Source organism: Culicoides brevitarsis, chromosome 2 (assembly GCF_036172545.1).
Source record: "Culicoides brevitarsis isolate CSIRO-B50_1 chromosome 2, AGI_CSIRO_Cbre_v1, whole genome shotgun sequence".
NCBI classification, from domain to species: domain Eukaryota; kingdom Metazoa; phylum Arthropoda; class Insecta; order Diptera; family Ceratopogonidae; genus Culicoides; species Culicoides brevitarsis.
The window spans coordinates 22,128,896-22,150,964 of NC_087086.1; the positions used below are offsets into that span (position 1 = coordinate 22,128,896).

A 22,069-nucleotide genomic window follows, 5' to 3' on the forward strand; every position below is an offset into this window, starting at 1 on the left:
TGATGGCAACTGTCGTGTGCGGCGCTTTGTGTATTTAAACCGAAAGATGAAACATTTCTTGTCAAACGGCACAGATAATAGTTTTGAGCACCTGTAATCCATGTAATTTAATTCAATAAAAACAGAAATTTTTGTACCTCTTCGATTAATCTAATGTTTTGAAGATATTTAAATTTTTTTGATTATTGTATCATCATAAATATTGCTTATTAAAAAAATAAAAAAAAAACAAATTTCAATTATTGGGAAGAATTTATTATAGAGCTTTCAAATTAAACAAACACCTAATACCATTTGAATAAAATTAAATTTTATAGATAGAAAAGTATTTTGAAATTCATTAAAGTGTCATAACATCAGAAGTCACTGATAAAGGTTGTGGTACACATGTTGGTATTGCGTTCGACCATTTTCCATTTTTCAAACATCTTATCATTTTTGTACCACGAAGCTCCAAGCCAGCATCGCAAGAAAAAGTTATGATTTCTCCAACATTGTAGTAAAATTTAACGATTGACATTCTACCGCTTATAGCTGTACCCGGATAACTACATGCTTGGATACCTAAAGTTAAATTTTAAGAGAAGTTTCAGATTCGATATTATCTATTAAGGTTATTGTTATAACTCGTTCTTATTTATTGGGCATTGAGGCATTCCATTTTAAAATACCAAAATATATCTTATAAATACCAATAATTCTTAAAAATACCAAAATCCTGGATTTACAAATATATACTTATAAAAAACAAATCTTATCGGGAGGTGCATCAAAAAATAAGAAAATTTTGGTTTATCGAAATTAATTTTTCAATTTTTACGCAAGATTCAAATCGCTACAGAACGTTTAACACAACGTTTCCAACCATCTGTTTCATGATGAAATTAATGTATTTATCAACCGCGACATGGACAAAAAGTTTGAAATAAAAAATTGTTTAATTTTGATCTTTTTTTTTCGCTGCGTGTTTTTAGCGATAAAATATTTTTAAAACTATAATAAAATTTTGAAAAACTAAGAGGAAAAATTTCGTCAAAGCAAAAGTTTTTTCATTTTTTGATGGACCTAGAGAAAAATAAATCAGTTTTTCAGTTAAATAATAATACACAAAATACATGTTAAACCGGAATTTTACTAATTTTATCTACTTTTTATTGTATTTGCCCTACAAGATTGGGTGTGACCCTACAAGATTGGAACTCAAGAACGATGCGTCTCCGAGCATATGTTTCCAGGAGAAAAATGATCTTCGTGATGTAAGGAACAATGTTTTGACTATCAACAATTCATTTTACAATTTTAGCAATTCTTTTCAACCATTGATTCAATCTACTGTCAAAACTTTCAAAGAATTTACACAATTTAGCTTTAAAATCTCCTAAATGGCCTATTCTCCTCTCCAAAAAATCTTATTTCGTCCTTTATAGTTTGCTTTTTTTTATGTTTTTTATATACGTTTTTTAAATATAAAGTAGATTTTAAAAGTTGAAAACTTCAGAAAACATTTTTTATATATAGGTACTACCTATATTTTTTTTTTATTTTTTAATATTTTCTTTTTATTTTAGAATGAAAAGCCCCATATATTTATTTTTTTTAAACATTGAATTAATTAAATCGTTGTAAATTATATTAAAGCACATAGTACTAAATACATATATGGTGCATTCTATATTCTAAAAAATACCAAAATCACGGTTTTGATTTTTACCGATTTTATAAAACAGTAATAGAAATGAAAAACTGAATAGTTTATCGTGATGTCCATCAAAAAAGAAGAAAATTTTGCTTTGGCGAAATTTTTTCCCCTTATTTTTAAAAATTTTATGATAATTTTAAAAAATTTTTTACGCAAAATATATGAAAAATCCGTGTATCGAAAAAAAGTCAAAATTTCAAGTTTATTATTACCAGGATTGTTTGTCATCTCGAGTACATAAATTTTTACCATGGAACATATGGTTGGAAACGAACTGTTTGGTCAGAAAAGCCAAAAATGTGATATTTTTTTGTGTTTTAAAAAATTTTGAACCATTGATGAAAATTTTTAAAATAAGTCGAAAATAATGTTGTCTTAGCAAAAGTTTCTTATTTTCGGATGGACATCAAGATAAGGTAATAAGATCTGTACTTTTATAGGTAAATTTAAAATCCGGGATTTCGGTATTTTTTAGAATGGAATGCTCCATATATAAAACGAAACTTACATTTAGGAAGCCCACCAGACCAGCGACCATTGTCCTGACATGCTATAATGGGTTGACCTTCCATCATAAATTCTGGATTACAATTGAATTGTACTACGTCGCCTGCTCTATAAGGCGGGGAACCCTGAGCATATCCATTTTGTGGAGCACCAGGGTGTTGACATTGAACTTCTGTAATTTAAATTATAATAAAAATAATAGTCTTTACCATTCATCTTCCAAACATAACAAAACATGCTCGTTTTACACACTCTTAGAGTTAATATTTCTTGGAGGATTTTGTATAACGCTAAATGCTAACGCTAAAGACAAATTTATTTCTTGGCTCAAAAATTTCGTTTTTTGACAACTTTTCTTATGTCTTCATTTTTTATACATTGAAAACCTTGGTAATTTCACAATACTCTCTTTGGTGTGCGACACTTTAGGCTTAGGCTTTTTATCATAAAATATCGAATATTTTGACTTACCTACACACGTTGGAAAAGGAGTGCTCCACTCACTACTGCCTATTTTTGAAAAATATAAATATCAACAGATTTTAAGAAATTTAGAAAATAGTTTGATTACCTAAACATATTGATTCAGAGGGTCCACGAATTCCATATCCGATCGGACAGGAAAACGCTGCTCTTCCACCAACTTCTCTTGATAAAACAGTTACCCTAGGATTTGTCCCATTGATTGATGGTAGAAGTGGTACATCTCCACACTCTACACCTGACATTTATTAGGATTGAAAAATATATTAAAAATAAAATAAAAAAACTGACATTTTTGATAATAGTATTTTAAACTTTTTACTGCGTTTCGAGGAAAAAATTGCGGTATTATTTTATATTTTTCCACTTTCGATGTTTCAAAAAATGGGGTATCGGACAACAAAGTTTAAAAAATAAATTTGGAGCTGCCTTATGATAGAAAATTCATGATGGGTGTTCTTAATTAAATATTAATAAAAAAAACTTACTTTCGCATACAGGTAGTGGTGAACTCCAATTTCCACTGTAAATATAAACATTTATAACAACATTGTAGTTCGTGACATTGCAATTTACCAATTTACCTTGGTAAGCAAACCGTTTCATGAGCACCAATAAGTGCGTTCCCGTTAGTACATCGGAATGTAATTCTCGCATTCATCATGGTATCAGACGAACTTAAAGCTAATCCTCGTCTAGATATTAGGGGGGCACAATGTATCGCCTGAAAATAAGTTTATAGTAATCTCATTAATCATTAAAATATACCTAATCATTTTATAATTCATACTTTGACCACAACTTCTATAGAATGTGTATGTCTAGCAGGAGTTGAACATGTATAAATACCACTATCTTCTTTAACTGCATGTAAAATGCTAAGACGGTATTCGAGTTGAGGATCTCTTCCTTCTTCATCGGTCCAACCTTCTGGATACTTTCTGATGAGTATTCATTGAGTCAAATGAATAAATCATTTTAATATAAAACTATCTATTATTATTATTATTATTATTAAGAAATGTCACAATTTATTACCTATATTCATGGCTAACATTCCACTTAGGATTACCAAAGCGTCGCATCCATAAACTGTTGTATAGTTTAAAAAAGAATATAGTATTTTTTAAAATGTTTCCCAGATAGAAATTAAAAGATAGATAATGAGAGACAACGAGACACGTTTGAAAATTATATACATTTTAGTACGCAGACCAACGAAAGTTTTGTTTTTTTTAAAGTCATCATTTAAGGCGATCTTTTTTATTTCTTTTTTTGTCGCACACTCTCCGTTTTTGTCGAACAAACTCAGGAAAAAATAAAAGTTAAAATACCTTGGATTAGCAGAGCAGATTCTTAGTTCTTGAGAAATATTTATCCATTCTCCATGTACTGAGTAAACATAGGGCGGATCCAGAGGGGGTCCGAAAATGTACTAAAAATTACATAAAAGACCAGAAAATGAACAAAAAAGCCGATTTTTTATTGATTTGCCCCCCCTCTCAGAGTCCAGGAAAAAAATTTTTTTTTGAAAAATTTTAATTTTTTCCAAAAATTTTTCGGCTATGAAAAAAAGGATACTTTTTTGCCCAAAAAATGTCATTTTTTCGTTCAAGCCGGGAAATTTTATGCCTGGATTCGAATTCTTTGGAAAGTTTACTGTCGTTTAGCACCTTACCGCTTTTGTTCTGGCAATTTTTCGACGTTTTTAGGCCGGCGTTTCACAAAATGGGCCCTTTTTGTGCGGTAAAAATAAAAAAGTAATCAAACATATACTACAAAAAAGTTAATTTGATTTAATAAGAGATTTCATATTAAACTATATTTGAAAGATTTTTTTAATGTCAACAAAACCTATTTTTTTTCAAAAACTTATATTTTTGAAGATTTTGTTTGAGTTGGAATTTGAAAATAGGTAATATAAACTCAAATTGATTCATTGTTAAGAATCAACGTTAGATCCAAAAACTTAAAAAAATATATTAAAAAATTGTTATACAAGAAGTTTTTAACTTCAAAAATAAGTTCTATGCTCATCAAAATAAAAAATAGCAAAAAATTCAGTTCGCTTCAGTTCCGAGAACAAATTTGAAAAATTTGCCAAGCAAAAAATTCTCATATTAGGCCAAAACAATATTTCTAAATGTTTCAGGTTTCATAGACTTTCTGAACAATAGGTGGGATGTATATCGAGTATCTTATAAAAGTATAATTTTCTTCATAATTGTTGAGCATTTTATATTTTTTTAAATCAATTTAAAAAATACATACATATTATTACATATTACTTATATTACAATACATATTACAGAGGGATACATATTTTTCTTCACAAAATTAATCATTTTTCACAACAAATTAAAAATATATGATCATCATTTTGATCATTTTCAAAATTTTAGGTCAAAAATGTACTAAAATTTGAAATATTTCTTACGTTTTAAATAATCAATATCCCTGATATCGATGGGATTATCAGAAAAAATTAGATGGGAGGAAACCTGAAGCATTTAGAACTATTGTTTTGGCTTTAATAAAATATTTATTTTAGTTTATGTCAGCGTTAATATTTATTCTGCTATTTTTCATTTTGACGAATAAAAAAATCTATTTTTTTTGAAGTTGAATATTTCTTGTACATATAACAAAGTTTTTACAAATTTATTTTAAAAATAAAATAAAAGTAGGCCTTGAAAAAAGAAGAAGGAAATATTTTTTCTCGCCTGAATTTTTTCTGAAAAATTAATTTTAAAATATTTATAATTAGTTTCTAACTTCAAAATTTACATCTGAAGAACAATTTGACCATACTGTGAAGAAAACCAATCTTTTTTTCTCTCACAATCTTTTTAATTGACAATATTAATGATGATTACTTCACGCACACCCCCAAGCACACGCAGCCAGAAAAATTTTAAAGGTAATTCACATCTTAACAATATTCATGTCATCTGTAAAAGGGAATAAAAATAAGAATTCGGATGTCGGTGAGAAAGTGTTGAATGAAACATTCAATATTCAGAAACTACAGCAAGTCCCGGAACCTTTGAATTTACTTTTGAACAAAGATGAAATTAAGAGAATGTCGATCGAGGAACAGATTTACTTGGTTGTGAAAAAAACAATTGATGTGACAAATGCTTTTTATGAACTGAAACAGAAATACACAAAGACATTGAACATCTGAAGGAACAAAATTCGTCTCTATTGAAAGAAAACGATGACATGAAAGTTAAATTGGAACGAATGAAACAAGAAACGAAAGTCGATGAATGAAAATAATTGATAAGGCAAATGAATTCAATGTGAAATTATCTTGCTTCTGTACAAGACGAAAATGAAAAATTCTGCAAACAATGACATACCTAGAACAATTAGAGTTAAATTTTATAACAGAATGAAGAGAGATCAACTTATTGAGGCTGGAAAATCCATGAGAATTCCTAGATTTTCTGAAGTGGATAGTAGGAATGGAAGAAACTTTATTTACATTAATGAGGCTCTGACTAATCATTTCGAATATTTGTACGGAAAAGCAAGAGAAATGAAAAAGAAGAAACTAATTGACAAAGCATGGTGTAAGAATGGAAAAATTTTCATCCAAAGAGGAGCTTCTCCTCCAAAATTGATAAATAATCTGAGAGATTTAGATGAACAGATGTAATTTAATTGATTAAGACTTACACCATGCACAACAAATTGCAATCCGTCAAAATGTGACCCAAATAACTTCCACAAAAGACTCCTCTTTACGAGTTTTATATATGAATGCCAGAAGTCTGATCTCAAAAATTGAAGATATTCAATGTTTGATTGCCTCCTCAGATATCCCTGATGTATTAATTTTCACAGAAACATGGATTAAACAAAACCAAATATAATATGTTCAAATGGATGGTTTCATGAATTTCTTAGTTGGAAGAAGCAAAAAATCTGGAGGTGGACTGGGAATCTTTATTAGACACGATTTGGGAATTGCAAATAAAGTCCATGAATATATTTGCGATTTGCTGGAGATCTTAGTAGTTCAAGCAAAAGTCAAAAATTCATCTTATTTCTTTATCGCAGTATACAGACCACCTATATATCTGAACGAAAATAATCAACAAAAATTTCTTGAAATTTTGGATGAAGTTTTGACTGAATTTAATGGAGAAAACACTTTCTTGATTGGTGACCTTAATCTGAACTTGTTTGATACTTCTAATAATGTCATAATCTCCTACATGAACGTCTTGATGCAACACAATAAAGTAGTACAGAACAAATACATAACAACTCGTCCATCATCAGACACATGCATCGACCACATAATCGTTGATACGAAAATTGCCAGTGCAATTGCAAGAAGTATAATTCCTCGAATGTTTGAATTTAAATAATAGGTATAATTTTTATAATATGTTCCATAATATGGAATCCATATACTACTTTGTTTTTACCGCACAAAAAGGGCCCATTTTGTGAAATGCCGGCCTAAAAACATCGAAAAATTGTCAGAATCAAAGGCGGTAAAGTGCTAAACGACAGTAAACTTTCCAAAGAATTCGAATTCAGGCATAAAATTACCTGGCTTGAACAAAAAAAATTAAAGCCCAGGCCTCAAAGTTGGGAAAAATGGCGAAAAATGACATTTTTTGGACAAAAAAGTATCCTTATTTATCCTTAGCCAGAAATTTTTAAAAAAAATTAAAATTTTTCAAAAAAAAGTTTTTTTTTCTGAAAATCAGGGGCGTAGCGACCCTCAAATTTGGGTGCGGCGACTTGAAAACGTGCGTTTTTGGCCGTAAAAAAATTTTGCAGAAGATTCATAAAATTTACAATTATCATAATGCCAATTTCTGTGGTTTCAACTTGGCGTTCTAAAGAAACATAAAAATGAATTAAAATTGAGTTTTTTACTTTTACGTTTCAAAAAATATTTTTTAATTTAAAAAATCAAAAATTGCTTTTCCTCCCCGAAATTGCGCCTTTTCCATTTCGGCGCTTGCACTACAATTCGAATTTGCTTTGCTTTTTATTAATATTGCCCTATTACTTTTTAATGTTGACAAGGTATTTTTTAAACCGTAATTTAACCATGAAATTCCCATAACTAAAAACATTACCCAGAGAAAATGTCTTAGGCTTAGAGGTGTCGTTTTTCGCAGAACAAAAATGATGTACCTATGGCAATGTTGTGAAAAAAATTCAAAAATATTTATCATAAAAATCCTCATGGGACAAAAAATATTTAATTTGTTCGTCTTGTTAAAAATTTGTAGAAAAATATATCCAGTAAAAATATTTAAAATCAAAACTTATTAATATTTATAAAAAAGAATTTTAATTCGACAAGAATCTAGTTCCTAGTTAGATTTATGAAAGTTTTATTACCATTCCATGTGTACAGTCGCTCCGGGATAGACAATTAGTTTTCCGTCATTACTTTGAGCAATTGGACCATTCTGATGACGGAATAGTATTGTTGGAGCTTTTTCCACTAAAATAAATTAAAAAAAAAGCTAAATAAAATAATCAAAACAATATTTTTGACTAACTTACTTGCATAGTCATTTTCTTGATTTAGTCCAAAGCAATGTGGTCTACTCCCAGTCCATTTCGACTTTATACATTTTCTTTCGGTTGATCCAATCATAGAGTACTTTCCGATATCAATACATCTACATGATTTAAAAGAAAAAAAAAATAAATACTCGTAAAATAAGATAAAGGCGGTACAAACAAAATGTTTTAGATTTCTTCTTTTTTTTTTTTTAATTTCGAATTCTTTGTACTTAATGGATTTTGTATTTATTATTTATATTTATTTTCAACTGAATTAATGAGTTTATTATTCATAAAAGTACCGAGAAACTATTGAAGAGTCTGGTGGAAATTCTACATATTCTTCTCTTATTTCCAAATCATTATAAAAACTTATGACGTGTGGATCATTGTTTCTAAATATGCATGAACCATTTATCAGAGGTACATTTGAAAAACCATCTTCATCCGTTTCTAGAGAAAAAAAAATATTAGAAATGCTACGTTTCAAAACCTTAATCAAGTTTTAAATACCACAAGGTACAGCTCTACCAACCCAAATTCCAGCTTCACATACTATTTTCCATGTTTTCGTTTCACCAGTTACACTTGGTATACATGAAAAAAGTATTTCTGATCCTTCAGGGAACCCTAGACCTGATGTTAATGTGTCATGTTTGTAGTTAAGATATTCGTCAAATTTCTGAGGAGACTTGCAGCTTGTAGTTTGTATAATGGAGACATTATTATTGACCGATGGATCAGAAACAATATTATTTGATTCGTTAAACAAATTTTCACACTTGATATTTTCTGGAATCAGTTTCCCCAATAAACAATCTGTAAATAATTTATAGTATATAATTGATTTTACCAACAACAAAAATTTAATTTAGGTTTTAACTAATTACATATTTTCTATATAAATAAACTTTAAACTCAAAATCCATACAAATTTAGGTGTTCCATTACGCAAATTCTGATTTACGAATCTATTTGGGGTTTTTTGAGCTTGTTAGAATGTCAAGATAAGCAATAGAACAATTATTGGAAAAAATCGTGCAAAGTAAAAAAACCCTAATACTGTGAGATATTTATCTTTGAGAAATTATTAGTTTTCACAATTTCTACGATTATTTCTATGATTTCTCTTTTGAAAATATAATTATAATAATATATTTATATTATTGTCGTGTTCTTCATCATTTGTACAATTTTTACAGACTAAATATTCTACTGCAACGCCAGGGAGGTGGCTTTTAACAAATTAATTTAAGTTAAAATGTCATGTTAATTTAAAAAGTAGCTATTTGTGGATTACTCATCAGTCGAAAAGTTGGCTTACTGTTGGGTTATCGACAAGTATGCTGCGGTGGTCGAATGAAAGTGATAAACGATCAAGAAAAACGTTCACCATTTCGAAATTAGCTTCGTTGTAGAGCTCCTCAGTGGAATCCTATTTTATTCTCTTTTGAAAAATATTAGATGAAGATCGCGACAAATTTGAAAGAATTGCATCCAAGCAGATATCAAAAAACAAACTATATGTCCATGTTGTCCATCTCGAGAAATGAAACTTTTGTTCTGGAACTTTTGATTTAGCTCTTAAATATCGGGAGGTACGAGCATTAAAAGATTTCAAAAAACTCGTTATTTACTGTCCTTCTAAAAAATTTTTATTTTCAATCGTTTTTACCTAAAAATATTTTTATTAAACGCGTAAGACTTTGGACTTTCCAAAAATAATAGGGTTATGGGGGGTAATATTGCTAAAACGAGAAATTATGTTGGACAAACTGTATAAAATGAGAAAAAACATGAAAAAAACTCGAGAAATTCCTAAAAAAAGGCATGAAAAGTCAATAAAATCTTCAAACTGTGTGTGTTTTATACAATTTGGGACTGTTGCCGACATTTTAGATGCGGAATTATGTAGATTGATTCATGGTTTCATCATGCCCGGGGGGTTAAAAGCATCGAAAAAAACGAGAATTTTTATCATTTTTTTGGATTTTTCAACTATAACATTATTTTTATGAACCAAAATGTCAAAACTGATCACAGATTTGAAAAATTCAGGTCTTTTACCATAAAATTGGTATATAATACTCATTGATTCGGCTTCGGGAAGTAGGAGTAATGGGAGCTCAAAAATGAGGCTATTTTCTACGCTCAATTTCAGCTATAGGGGCATTTTTTAAACTTTGTTTCACATTTTTGAGCCGTTTGGGGTTGTCTGAGAGCAATATGATGTATGAGTGATCTTCATGAAATTTTCTCAGCTTTCGATTGGCATAAGCGGTTTCATCGGCTCGAGTCGATTTGGAATAGCTGTGGTGCAAATGCAAGGAAAAATTTGTTAAAATTTAATTTTTTTTCTAATAATTTGTCTAAATTACTAATTTTAAACATCTCAAATGAGTATTTTATTTCTTATTTTGCTATTTTGCAATTTACTTTATAGAAAAAAGGTGGTCCAAAACGACTTGGCTTAAAACGGCTCAAACCGAAGAAACCGCTTGCGCCAAATGAAAGCTGAGAAAATTTTATGAAGATCACTCATACATCATATTGCTCTCAGACAACTGCAAACGGCTCAAAAATGCGAAACAAAGTGCAAAAAACACCCCTTTAGCTGAAATTGAGCGTAGAAAATAGCCTCATCTTTGAGCTCCCATTGCTCCTACTTCCCGAAGTCCAATCAATGAGTGGTATATACCAATTTTATGGTAAAAGACCTGAATTTTTCAAATCTGTGATCAGTTTTGACATTTTGGTTCATAAAAATAATGTTATAGTGGAAAAATCCAAAAAAATGATAAAAATTCTCGTTTTTTTCGATGCTTTTAACGCCCCGGGCATGATGAAACCATGAATCAATCTACATAATTCCGCATCTAAAATGTCGGCAACAGTCCCAAATTGTATAAAACACACACAGTTTGAAGATTTCATTGACTTTTCATGCCTTTTTTCAGAAATTTCTCGAGTTTTTTTCATGTTTTTTCTCATTTTATTCAGTTTGCCCAACATAATTTCTCGTTTTAGCAATATTACCCCCCATAACCCTATACTTTTTGGAAAGTCCAAAGTCTTACGCGTTTAATAAATATATTTTTAGGTAAATAAGATTGAAAATAAAAATTTTTTAGAAGGACAGTAAATAACGAGTTTTTTGAAATTTTTTAATGCTCGTACCTCCCGATTCTTAAGAGCTAAATCAAAAGTTCCAGAACAAAAGTTTCATGTCTCGAGATGGACAACATGGACATATAGTTTGTTTTTTGATATCTGCTTGGATGCAATTCTTTCAAATTTGTCGCGATCTTCATCATTAATACATTTGATGGGTAACGGAGATTGAAGTCTATTGAATTGACTATTTGACCGGTTCTTCTAAATTTTTTTATGATTTTGCTATATTTCGATTCGGCTTTTATTTTCTAACAACATTGTTAAAAAAATCAATTTTATTGTTCTATAAAAATAACTCATGTAAACTAAATAAAATAGTCTAGTATAAAAATAAAAAATCGTTTTTAATAAAAAGCTATAGTCCTACCTAGTTGCTTAGATGATCGTACTCCAGAACTTGTTTCACATTGAATTTCAACAGAGCTACTATGAGCTATAGTAAGACCTAATGAAATATGAACAATTGATTTAATCGAAAATATCAAATACTAAATATAAATAAATTACCTGCACGATAACCACCCTGTCGACATTAATATATGCATACATCCATACAAGTTAAAATATAAAAAAAAATATTAACTAGGTAAATTGTAATATTTCAAAAAACACAAAAATTGATAAGACTTTGCATTACCTGATATACAGCTTGTGGAATATTTGGTAAAACACAAGGTGATGGTAGGCATTCGGGAAATGATGTAGGAATCCACTTTCCATTGTGACACTTTAAGGTACTTGGACCCTAAGAGTGAAAAAAATATAGCAACTTTGAAATCAGGATACTATTTACATAAACTTATCTTTTATAAACTATTTACTCATTTTTGTTATTATATGAACAATTTATAAAAAAAATATTTTTTTGTTTAAATGTTTTCATGAAAGTAAATAAATTAGAATAAGTATTTTGAAATATGCATATACAATCTCCCAAAATAGACACCAAAAATTCAAATAAGTGTATGAATAAGAAAAGTTTTATCCTCAAATTAGGCACCTCCAAATTCATGAAAATATCATTTTTTTCGAGAAAATTTTTAATCAATGGGTGCATTCAAGATTATTCATCGATGGACATCAATGATTTTTTTCTAAATTTTGATGGATCGTTCGATTTATCGAAAAACATCATAAATCGTTAAAATATATCATAAAAGTTTAAAATATTCATCAAAAAATTCAATTTTGATGGAAAAAATGTATAAGAAAAAATCATGATGGAAGCGATGAGTGATCTTGAATGCACCCAATGACCAGTTTTACTAAAAAGTACCTTGAATTAGCAAAGCAAATTCGAATTGTAGTATATGTTTGTTACATAACCCGTTTGTGTACCGAGTTGATGAGATATTATTGTACATTCTCTATATACTAGGTAAACATAGGGCGGTCCAGAGGGGGGGCAAGGGGGTTGCACTCCCCGTCGAACCTTGAAAAGCACTAAAAATCACAAAAATGACACAAAATTTAACAAAAAAGGTGATTTTATATAGATTTGCACCCCCTTTCGTGGTCCGCTGATAGCCCTCTGGATCCGCCCTTGATACAAAAATATGGGGGAAAATTTCAGAAAAATTGAAAAAATGGCCAAAATTATCATTTTTCAGATGCTTTAACACGTCTCCATTGAAATCCAGAAAAAAATTTTAATTTTTTTCAAAAATTTTAATTTTTTTCAAAAATTTTACGGCTATAACAACTTTGAGGCCTGGGCTCTAGATTTTTTTGTTCAAGCCGGGAAATTTAATGCCTCAATTTTGCCTCAATTCGAATTCTTTGGAAAGTTTACTGTCGTTTAGCACCTTAGGCGCCATCCATTTACGGCGTCGGAAGTTTGAGGGGGGGTGGGGGACCATGAATTTCCGATGGATTCGGACGTAGGGGGAGGGGGGGGGGGGGTAAACAGAAAAATACGACGTCGTATAAATTCTCTGTAGTTAAGATTTTTTGTTTCAATTTCTCAGAAATATTTAAGCGCTTCAAACTTTTTTGATCTGATTTTTAACTCACTGAGAAAACATGTACAATTTTTAACAAATTTCCATATAAATTTGAACTAATTTTTAACAATTTTGTTTTGTAAGCGGGGGGAGGGGGGCTTACTAAAAAATACGTCTAACTTGAATTTGTAAATAACTTGAATTTTTGATTGAAACTAATTAAAGGGTGCCTAATTTCAGAATAATGCCGAATCTCAGATTTGCATATTTCTGAAGATTATACTGAAAAGCAAGTTGAGGAAAATTTAAAGAATTTCTGTTTTCAAACAATTTTATGATTTAAAAATCAAAATGAGAAACTCGACACAAAAAAAAAATTAAATGTATTTAAATTAATTCCTTACTTGTATATTATAACCAAATTCACATGCAAACTTTACTATTTCTTCATTTTGTACTTCAGTTGATGATTGTAGTCCTATGTCATTAGTTATGTTTAAAGAAGGAGTATTTTTTAAATACTTCCCATGCTCTGAAGTTGGCAAAATGCATGGTACTAAAAGAAAAAATTACATTGAACTACCAGAAAATTCAAATGTTTGTTACATAATTCGCTTATGCACTAATTAGTTTTTTAGAAATGTATTTTTTTCCTACAAAATGTATACTAATTTATTAATCGAAGAGCAATGAGCGCAAATGTCTGAAGGGCCACAAACTAAGTTTCATAAACAATAATTTTGTTCAATACTTTGTATCGCTACATATGGCATAGAATATATTATGGAAAATAAATAATTTTCTAAAGAAATTATGGTAAATAAATTATTGTTTATGCAAATTATGGAGAATAAATTATTGTTGAATATATTTTTACCCCTAAAATAAAAAACGATATTGTTCCAAAGCTTGACACAAACCATGAAATGGCTGATGAAAATAAAAATTTCACAAGCCAATTTTTTAAGCATCTAAAAATTTGCGGTATTTAAGATTTTACGCATAAAAATCCGCAAAAAAACGCTAAATAGCCTCTCGCGGGTCAACGATGAATCATAATTCAAAATGACGAATTGGGTTTTGCTTAGAAAGACTAGCCTTATCAGAATACATAATTCGTTTATGGTCGAAAATGTGAAAAAAATAACCCATATATAACAATAAATAGAATGAATTTCTTGTCATAAATTAAAAAGAAATGTGCAATAAGTAAAAATTTGATTAGGTATTATTGTTTGTTGCAATTCCCTTAATATGAATCATTTAATAATTGTATGTTACATACATGAGATACATCTTGGAAGATCTGGTCTCCACTGTCCTTTTATACATTTTACAGTATTATTATGTGATGTTAGAGATGAAATAAATGGTTGCTCGCATATTATTTTTAGCACTATACCTGCACCGAACATAGCTTTTGAATCCTTACTAGCCTTTAAGATTTCGTATTTGATTCCTTTTGGCAGAGACTATACAAAAAAATAAGTATAGTACAACAAGTTTTTAAATGGGTCATTCCATTCTAAACGGAGTGAAAATTACAAGCCTGTAAATTTTTTTTCGGCGGCTTTCCAAAAATTTAAATTTTCCATAAATAACTTAAAAAATAAAACTTTTTGGATTTTCCGACGGAATTGTCGGAATTGGAGAAATATAGAACAAAAAAATTAGATTTTTTATTTTACTCAATTTATAATTTTAAATCAGTGAAAAAAATCATTCGGATAACCGACGCAAAAAATTTTTACAGATAAAAAAAGTTTCACTAGAACAAGTTTTGCATGATATTATATAATTACTATTATAAAATTTTATACTTTGTGATTTTCACTCCGTTTATAATGGAATGACCGAAATATATTGATGTTAACTTTACTTCACATGGAAGTTTGTTTTTTTGTTTTCGCTCTTCATTATTCATGTTTGCAACGTCAGTTTCGTCTCCATCAGTAGACATTAGTTCAGCTTGTCTTTTTATTCTTTTCATATATTTGACCAGCGATATTCGATATTGTTGGAGTAAAAGCTTTGAACGAATTTTTACAAATTTTATATCTGTAGATCGACGTTTTCTATTCCACCGTATTCTAGGATGCTGACCAAGCAAGCACCTAAATATAACAATGCAGTTACTAATGCCAAAAAAGTTATTTATTCTAATAAATTTACTTTGGAAGCTCCCTTGGACTCCATCTTCCTCCTATGCAGGTCGCTCCTGGAGGACCTTCCTCAAGAACATATCCTTTATCACAGTCGTACATGATTTGCTTATTATTTATTACCTGTAATAATTTGAAAAATTATCTATTTTAAATAATCTTAGAAAAGTACCATTCCATCTTATTTTATTTTTTACCTTTTTAACATATGGTCGATAATCATACAATCCCATGTTTCCTACTAACAAAACCTTTCCATGATCTATGTATCCTGGAAACTGGCAGTACACTAAATACAATACACTTGTTGAATATATTGTTCATTTTAGGTAATTTTTAAAAAATATTTACCTTCTTGACAATAGGGTGTCTCGCCTGTCCAATTTCCGAATGAACATGTTAGCGCGTACGTTGTTGTGTCATTTATATCTGTTCCATTTGGATATTTTAAAATGAATCCATCTTTGCATTTGAACACGGCACGCATTCCATGTTCTGTTTTAGCTGCCAAAACTATGCCTATACAGAATGCAATTAATTGATTTTTTTTGGTCTCTTTTTTATTTTTTTTTAATTCTTTATGTTTGATTCAAAAGAAAATAAAATTACTAAGAAGAACTAAAATTACTTTAATAAGACATCCCAAAATCAAATTTATATGTAAAACTATTAATCTATTTTGAAGGATTTTATTTGATTTTCACTTTGAATTAAAAATAAAATATTTTGAAATAAATATTTATGAGTCATTTCACGAGGAATCACGGAAAATCACAACTTCGCTAAATCAAAAATCTAAGAAACTTTCCATCTAGAGCATAAAAAAATAAGAAACTTTTGTTCTAGCGAAATCCTCTCGCAGTTAATTTAAGTTTTTCTTCAAAAATCAAATTGGCAAAATGGGGTTTGAAATTCAAATTTTTGGGTTTCCTGACGCAACGGTTCGCAACGGGCATAGAGAAAAATGATGTACTTGAGACGACAAATGATCCTAGTAAAAAAAAAAATTCAAAAAAATTGACATCAAATTTTGACGTTTTGCTCACGTGAAAATCTGACTATAATTCATAGGTTCAGGTCAAATTTTTTCGAAAATTTTTTTTTCACTGGAATTGCTTGTCATGTCAAGCAGATCATTTTTCTCCATGAAACATATGGTCGCAAACGACCCATTACTCCGAGAAACCCAAAAATGTGTCGATTTTCATACATTTTACTCTACAGTAAAATCGGGTTTTATTTTTTTTAATGCTCTAGCAAGATGGAAAGTTTCTTAGATTTTTGATTTGGCGAAGTTGTGATTTTCCGTGATTAAATAAAATCTATGATAAAATACAATTTTTAATGCAAAAATTTTTTAAAATTGAAAAAAATATAAAAAGATATTTTTAATTTTTGTAAAATTATTTGAAACAAGACCAAAAAACGGTGTATTTTGACAAAATGTTGCCCCACTCACTTTTTGGGTTTTAAAATGGGGCACCGAACAAAACTATTTAGTTTCATTTGGAGCGGCTTTATGAACATTTTGAATAAAAAATCAAGAAATAATTTTTAAAAAATAACGACTAAAATTTATAAAAAATTATCTTTAAAAAAAATTTTAAAAATAATTTTTGGAAAGGAAAAACTAAGTCCAAACGCTAATTTTATAACAATATCATAGAAAGTAATTCAAAATTGAACAATTTTATTACTTTTCCATACGAAATAGTACTTAAAACGAAAATCTATAAAAAAAATTATATATCCCCAATCCCCCATGGTTTACCCTAGATTTGCACCCTAAATAATAATAGGTAATAACAATTTTATCACATCACCTACCAAACTTAGGGGTTTTCGGCATAGTTTTACATTTCGCTGGAACACATTTTGGAATAATACTCCATGTACCATTGTAACAAGTAGGAGGTGATTGGCTTGATAGAGGAAATTCATAGTTCTCATTGCATAAAACTTCCAAGCTGGTACCATGACGAACTTTACTACTGAGAGAGTATCCGCCTGTTGTTGTGCTAATATTATTTGTTTCTGTTTCAATTTCAATTGGAATGACAGTTCCTTGTGAAACCGATGGAACAACGCATGGAGCTAAATACATCGAAATTAAATGCTATTAAGAAATCATATACATATTTAACTCATCTGCAGCTCAAGTACCTAAACAGTGAGGCAAAGGATATCGCCATTTTCCATCTATTTGACATACAGTTGAGCTGTTTCCTACTAATAGCATCCCTGGATGACATCTAAAAATAACACTGGCTCCTAGTCCTGTTCCTGAATCTATGTTCTCAAGCCAACCATTAAACAGAATTCCGGGATGTCCACAGTTTATTTCTATTCCAAGAATATAACTATAGTTTTAGCTTGTATTTTTAAATAAAATCTTACCAACCTTTGCACAATGGTGTCTGACCACTCCATTTTTTATCCGCTCCACATCTTCTTGAACTTTCTCCTACCAGTGTGAACCCATACTTACACTCGTAGCTCACAACTGAATTGTATGAACAACTAGTATAAATTGCTTTACCATTTTTAGGATTCTCAGGAGGAGGACATTGAACTGCAGTAACGACTATTAAAAAAAAATGAAATGTATTTATGAATAGGAAAATCTAACGGCGTATAAATATGTTCTGAATTCATATATTCTTACAATTTTATGAGTACATGACTATTGAAAATGCTTGTGAATAGCACTGAGAACATATTGCAACAAACGTTCCATTAAATTTGAAGAACATGATACAAATAAAGATACTGGAATTATCTTCAATTCAAGAGTCAAAATTCACAAAATTTAGGAAAGTGCACTACTGTGCTAAAATGTTTACAATTAAGAAAAATGACACACATTCAAACAGAAAACTATGACTACATAAAATAACCATAACATTCTAAAGATAATTTACTGTGGGACAATTTTGCTCTGACTAGTCAAAAATAATAGTCAAAAACTGCCACGACCTTTCCAACAAGCCCACACTTTTGAATCTACTGTACTCCTTTAGGAAGTTATGGCTGAAAAACGCAAAAGTTCTTATTTTTTATAGGTTTTTCATCCCCCAAAGTTTCATCAAAATCGGAAGACATGATTTTTGAACATCGTTCATCTCACGTGGAATTCGTCATAAATAAAATCTCTTCATAGAATAAGTAGACACCGATATTTGTTTAGGCATTGTATTGCAAAAGTCTAAATTGTTGAATTTTGAGTGGCTAATATGTAGTTGAACAAAAATAATAAAAGAAAAAATATTTAATAAAAATGCATCAAAAAGAGAAATTGCATTTAAAAAAACCTTACTTTTTATTTTTTTGTATTTTTTCTCATGGATTTTCACTTTAAAGTTTAAACGATGATCTCGCTTTGAAATTTTTTTAAGTTTTTATTTTCCGAATTTTGCTGAATTTTGCATTTCTAATTTATTTTGAAAAATATGGGGTATAATGCCCATCGTGATGTTCATCCATCCGTTCGTAAAGACTTAAATTACAAGAGAAGTTCAATATAAAAAAGGTCAATTTTGAGCTATTTTAAATTTTTTACCGTTTTAGAGATTTGATCCTGAACATTTTCTTGATTCTCAAGTTACTAATTACATTAAATCCATTAGAGCAATTTCGTTTTTGATGAAATTTAAAATTTAGCTTTTAAACCATTTGTATGCATATGTGCGATTTATCATATTAATTTGGATTTATGCGATCTGAAACATTGCAATACATTTTCAAACATTTTCTGAAAATTTCTTAATGTTTGTTTAAGTACTCGTCTTTTCGCATATTTTCTCACTAGATTTTGCCCGATTTTGCTAGATTATTTGCCCAAAAGTATTTTTTATGTGCCACAAAAAATCGAGCCATATATTAATTAATGATTTTTAAAAAATCTCATTATTTTTTCAGTATTTTAGTATAAAGCTCAGTTTATTAAAACATCTAAGAATCTACTATATTCCTAAATCTGATTGTGTTGTTTGTCTGCACTCATACAATTCCGCTAATTTTCTAAATCATTAATGCTATATGGTTGATAGACTCCATACTCAGAAAAAAACTAGTATTTGATTAATTATCATATCATCTATCAGCATAGTTTATTATTGAAATATGTATGTATTATTTAAAAAAAAAAACAAAATAATTTTAAAGAAATTTTATTGAATAACATCTAAGAAAACTATTGTAATGCATTGTACATCAAATATATCATGCTTATATTTTCTTATAGTTTGAATTCACTTCTACATATTTTTTGAAACTATTCTAATGTTGGTTGTATTGAAGTTGCTCCTTGAATTATATTTGCAAACCCTTCAGGCATATCCTCTATTTTATCTGCAAATATAAAACAAAAAGCAACATTACAACATATTCACACTTTTTTAACTTCAAGAACACACAATAAGTATCACTGATAAATATTATCAGGTTGTTATAAAAGAAGAGAAGCAAAGACTACGTTATAAATCAGATAAAAAGACCACTTAGAAATATTATGATTTACTTACGAACACATGTTGGTAGTTCCTTAGGAGTCCAAGCTCCATCAGCTTGACAAAATTTTTCCTGCTTTCCTACAAGCTCATATCCTTCTCCTTAAGCGTTTAAATAGTTATTACGTTTAAGGTCAATTAGATAATAAGGTTCAAATAGATAATAATATTAAGCCGATACAAAAATCAAAAATGTCTTCGAGTTCATAGACCAATATGAAAGATTTTGATTATTGTTTTGGCTTCATTAGGTTTTTAACTTTATACTATCTTACCGCAATGATAAGTAATTCTACATCCATAAGTATAGCATTCTCCAGCGTGCCACCCATTCACTATGAAAATAAATATTTGAATAGAACTACCAATATGTACAAGCAAAATTACGAAACAATTTTGTACTTACAAGGATCAGTGGGTTGTCCACAAGATCTAGCTAAAAAGATTATTTGAATTTAGAAGAGTTATTAAAATAGTATTTGACATATTTACGTTCACATGAAATGTCAGGGCCATACCAACTAGCTTGACCATCGATAGCCAAACATTTGGCCCTGGGAAATCCCGCAGTAGAATACCCAAGATGACAATGATACTGTACTGTTGAGTCTAGGTCAAAAGTAGCTTGTTCTAAAAAAAAGAAAATTATAAAATAATTCTGATTCCTTTAAATTTACAGAATTTATATTTAAAACATACCAGGAAGAGCAGAATGACGAGCATGCTCGATGGTTGGTGGAGCCAAGCAATAAACTGAATTTATGCAAAATACAGATTTAAAATCAAAATTTTAATACTATTTCTTGTTCTACTCACTGTTTTGTTTACAGGCAGGTTCTGTTCCTGCCCAATTTCCATCTGCCTGACAAAGTCTACTTTGTAATCCAACAACATGATATCCATGGGGACAGGTGTATGTTGCTCTTGAACCAAAAGTTTTACCTGAAAGTGTAACACTGCCTAGTTGAGGCTGCTGGAGATCCGGACATTCTCTGTCTAAAATAATAAAATTTACTTTTAAAGTAAACATTTAGATAAAAATAATAATGACCTGGTTTAATGCATGATTTTCCACATGCCCCATCACATAAGCATTTTTTCTTTCTACTTTTACAATCTTCATCAGATGAACATTTTCTCAAACACTTTTGTCCCTATTAAATTTTGATTATAAATTATATTATTATCAAAATATTTACAGAGCTTTGAACTGCGTATTAAGACATGTTTTTTTACTTACTAATAATGTTGCTTGTTCTTCATCCCTTGGACAATCCGCTTTAAAAAAAAAAACAAATTCCTTATTATTATTTATTTATAAAAACTTGTTTATAAAAAAAGTATCTTACGAGAGGGAAGATTTCTAGGATTTTTGAAACTGTAAGTTTTAGAGTCATCATCTATTTGAAAAAAATAAAGCAGATCAACCATATCGTATGTTAAATATTTTATAATGTTAAACATATTTAAATAAAGTTTTTAAAAATACATACCTGCCTCGTCATCGTAATCTTCCTCATCATCTGGAGTCTCCGTGGAAGAATAGCCTGATTAAAATAACCAATATTGATTGAAGTAATTCGAAGAATTTCAAGAATTTTATTAGTAAATACTTTTTGTACTTATGAAATTACTATATTTTAATTTATAACTAAACAATTCAAAATATATATGTCAATAAAAAAATAAACTTACTGAATTTTATAATAACAGCGAATATAACTAAAATAACAAAGAGTTTTTTCATTATTTAAGAATGCTTTTAAAATCACTTTAAAAATCAATTTTCTTTGCAAAATTATGAATATACCTACAGCTGTTTTTCATCTCACGCAAGTCATCTAAATTTGTAGTCACCTACCTGTACCTATGGTGTATGTGAAGTCTTTTGTGCGAAATTAATCAATAATCTTGATTGATATTTTTTGGTTTTCGGAAATGAAAGATATAAACTTCAAATTAAATTCCTTTATTAAAAAATACTTTATTATTTAACTTCATCATAGAAAATGAACATAATAAAAACATATACAATAAAGCTTTTCT

At 29.3% G+C, this 22,069-nt stretch overlaps 1 protein-coding gene across 1 annotated transcript; it reads right to left on the reverse strand.

Moving 5' to 3' along the window:
• Positions 1-264: 264 nt before the first annotated feature.
• On the reverse strand, positions 265-21,849 carry LOC134828357 (sushi, von Willebrand factor type A, EGF and pentraxin domain-containing protein 1). Its single transcript, XM_063841302.1, has 35 exons — positions 21,719-21,849; positions 21,517-21,570; positions 21,373-21,423; positions 21,264-21,301; positions 21,075-21,177; positions 20,840-21,019; positions 20,723-20,776; positions 20,516-20,653; positions 20,430-20,459; positions 20,299-20,358; positions 20,039-20,125; positions 17,917-18,099; positions 17,679-17,858; positions 17,343-17,609; positions 15,867-16,034; positions 15,713-15,804; positions 15,526-15,638; positions 15,233-15,467; positions 14,639-14,825; positions 13,758-13,909; positions 12,048-12,155; positions 11,918-11,933; positions 11,778-11,855; positions 8,750-9,055; positions 8,539-8,689; positions 8,234-8,352; positions 8,066-8,171; positions 3,728-3,781; positions 3,480-3,630; positions 3,274-3,413; positions 3,178-3,212; positions 2,778-2,927; positions 2,678-2,716; positions 2,208-2,378; positions 265-564 (listed from the first exon to the last, which is right to left on the reverse strand). Exons 1-35 carry the CDS (start codon positions 21,768-21,770, stop codon positions 341-343), a joined length of 4,272 nt encoding a protein of 1,423 aa, XP_063697372.1. The 5' UTR covers positions 21,771-21,849; the 3' UTR covers positions 265-340.
• Between the last annotated feature and the right edge of the window lie 220 nt (positions 21,850-22,069).

Excerpts from the sequence above, each read along its gene's own strand:
- LOC134828357 (XM_063841302.1), bottom strand. The coding sequence starts at position 21,770 with ATGAAAAAACTCTTTGTTATTTTAGTTATATTCGCTGTTATTATAAAA. Across the intron at positions 21,571-21,718 it reads CGCTGTTATTATAAAATTCA|GCTATTCTTCCACGGAGACT; the intron begins GTAAGTTTATTT and ends TATTTTAATCAG. Across the intron at positions 21,178-21,263 it reads AAGAACAAGCAACATTATTA|GGACAAAAGTGTTTGAGAAA; the intron begins GTAAGTAAAAAA and ends AAAATTTAATAG.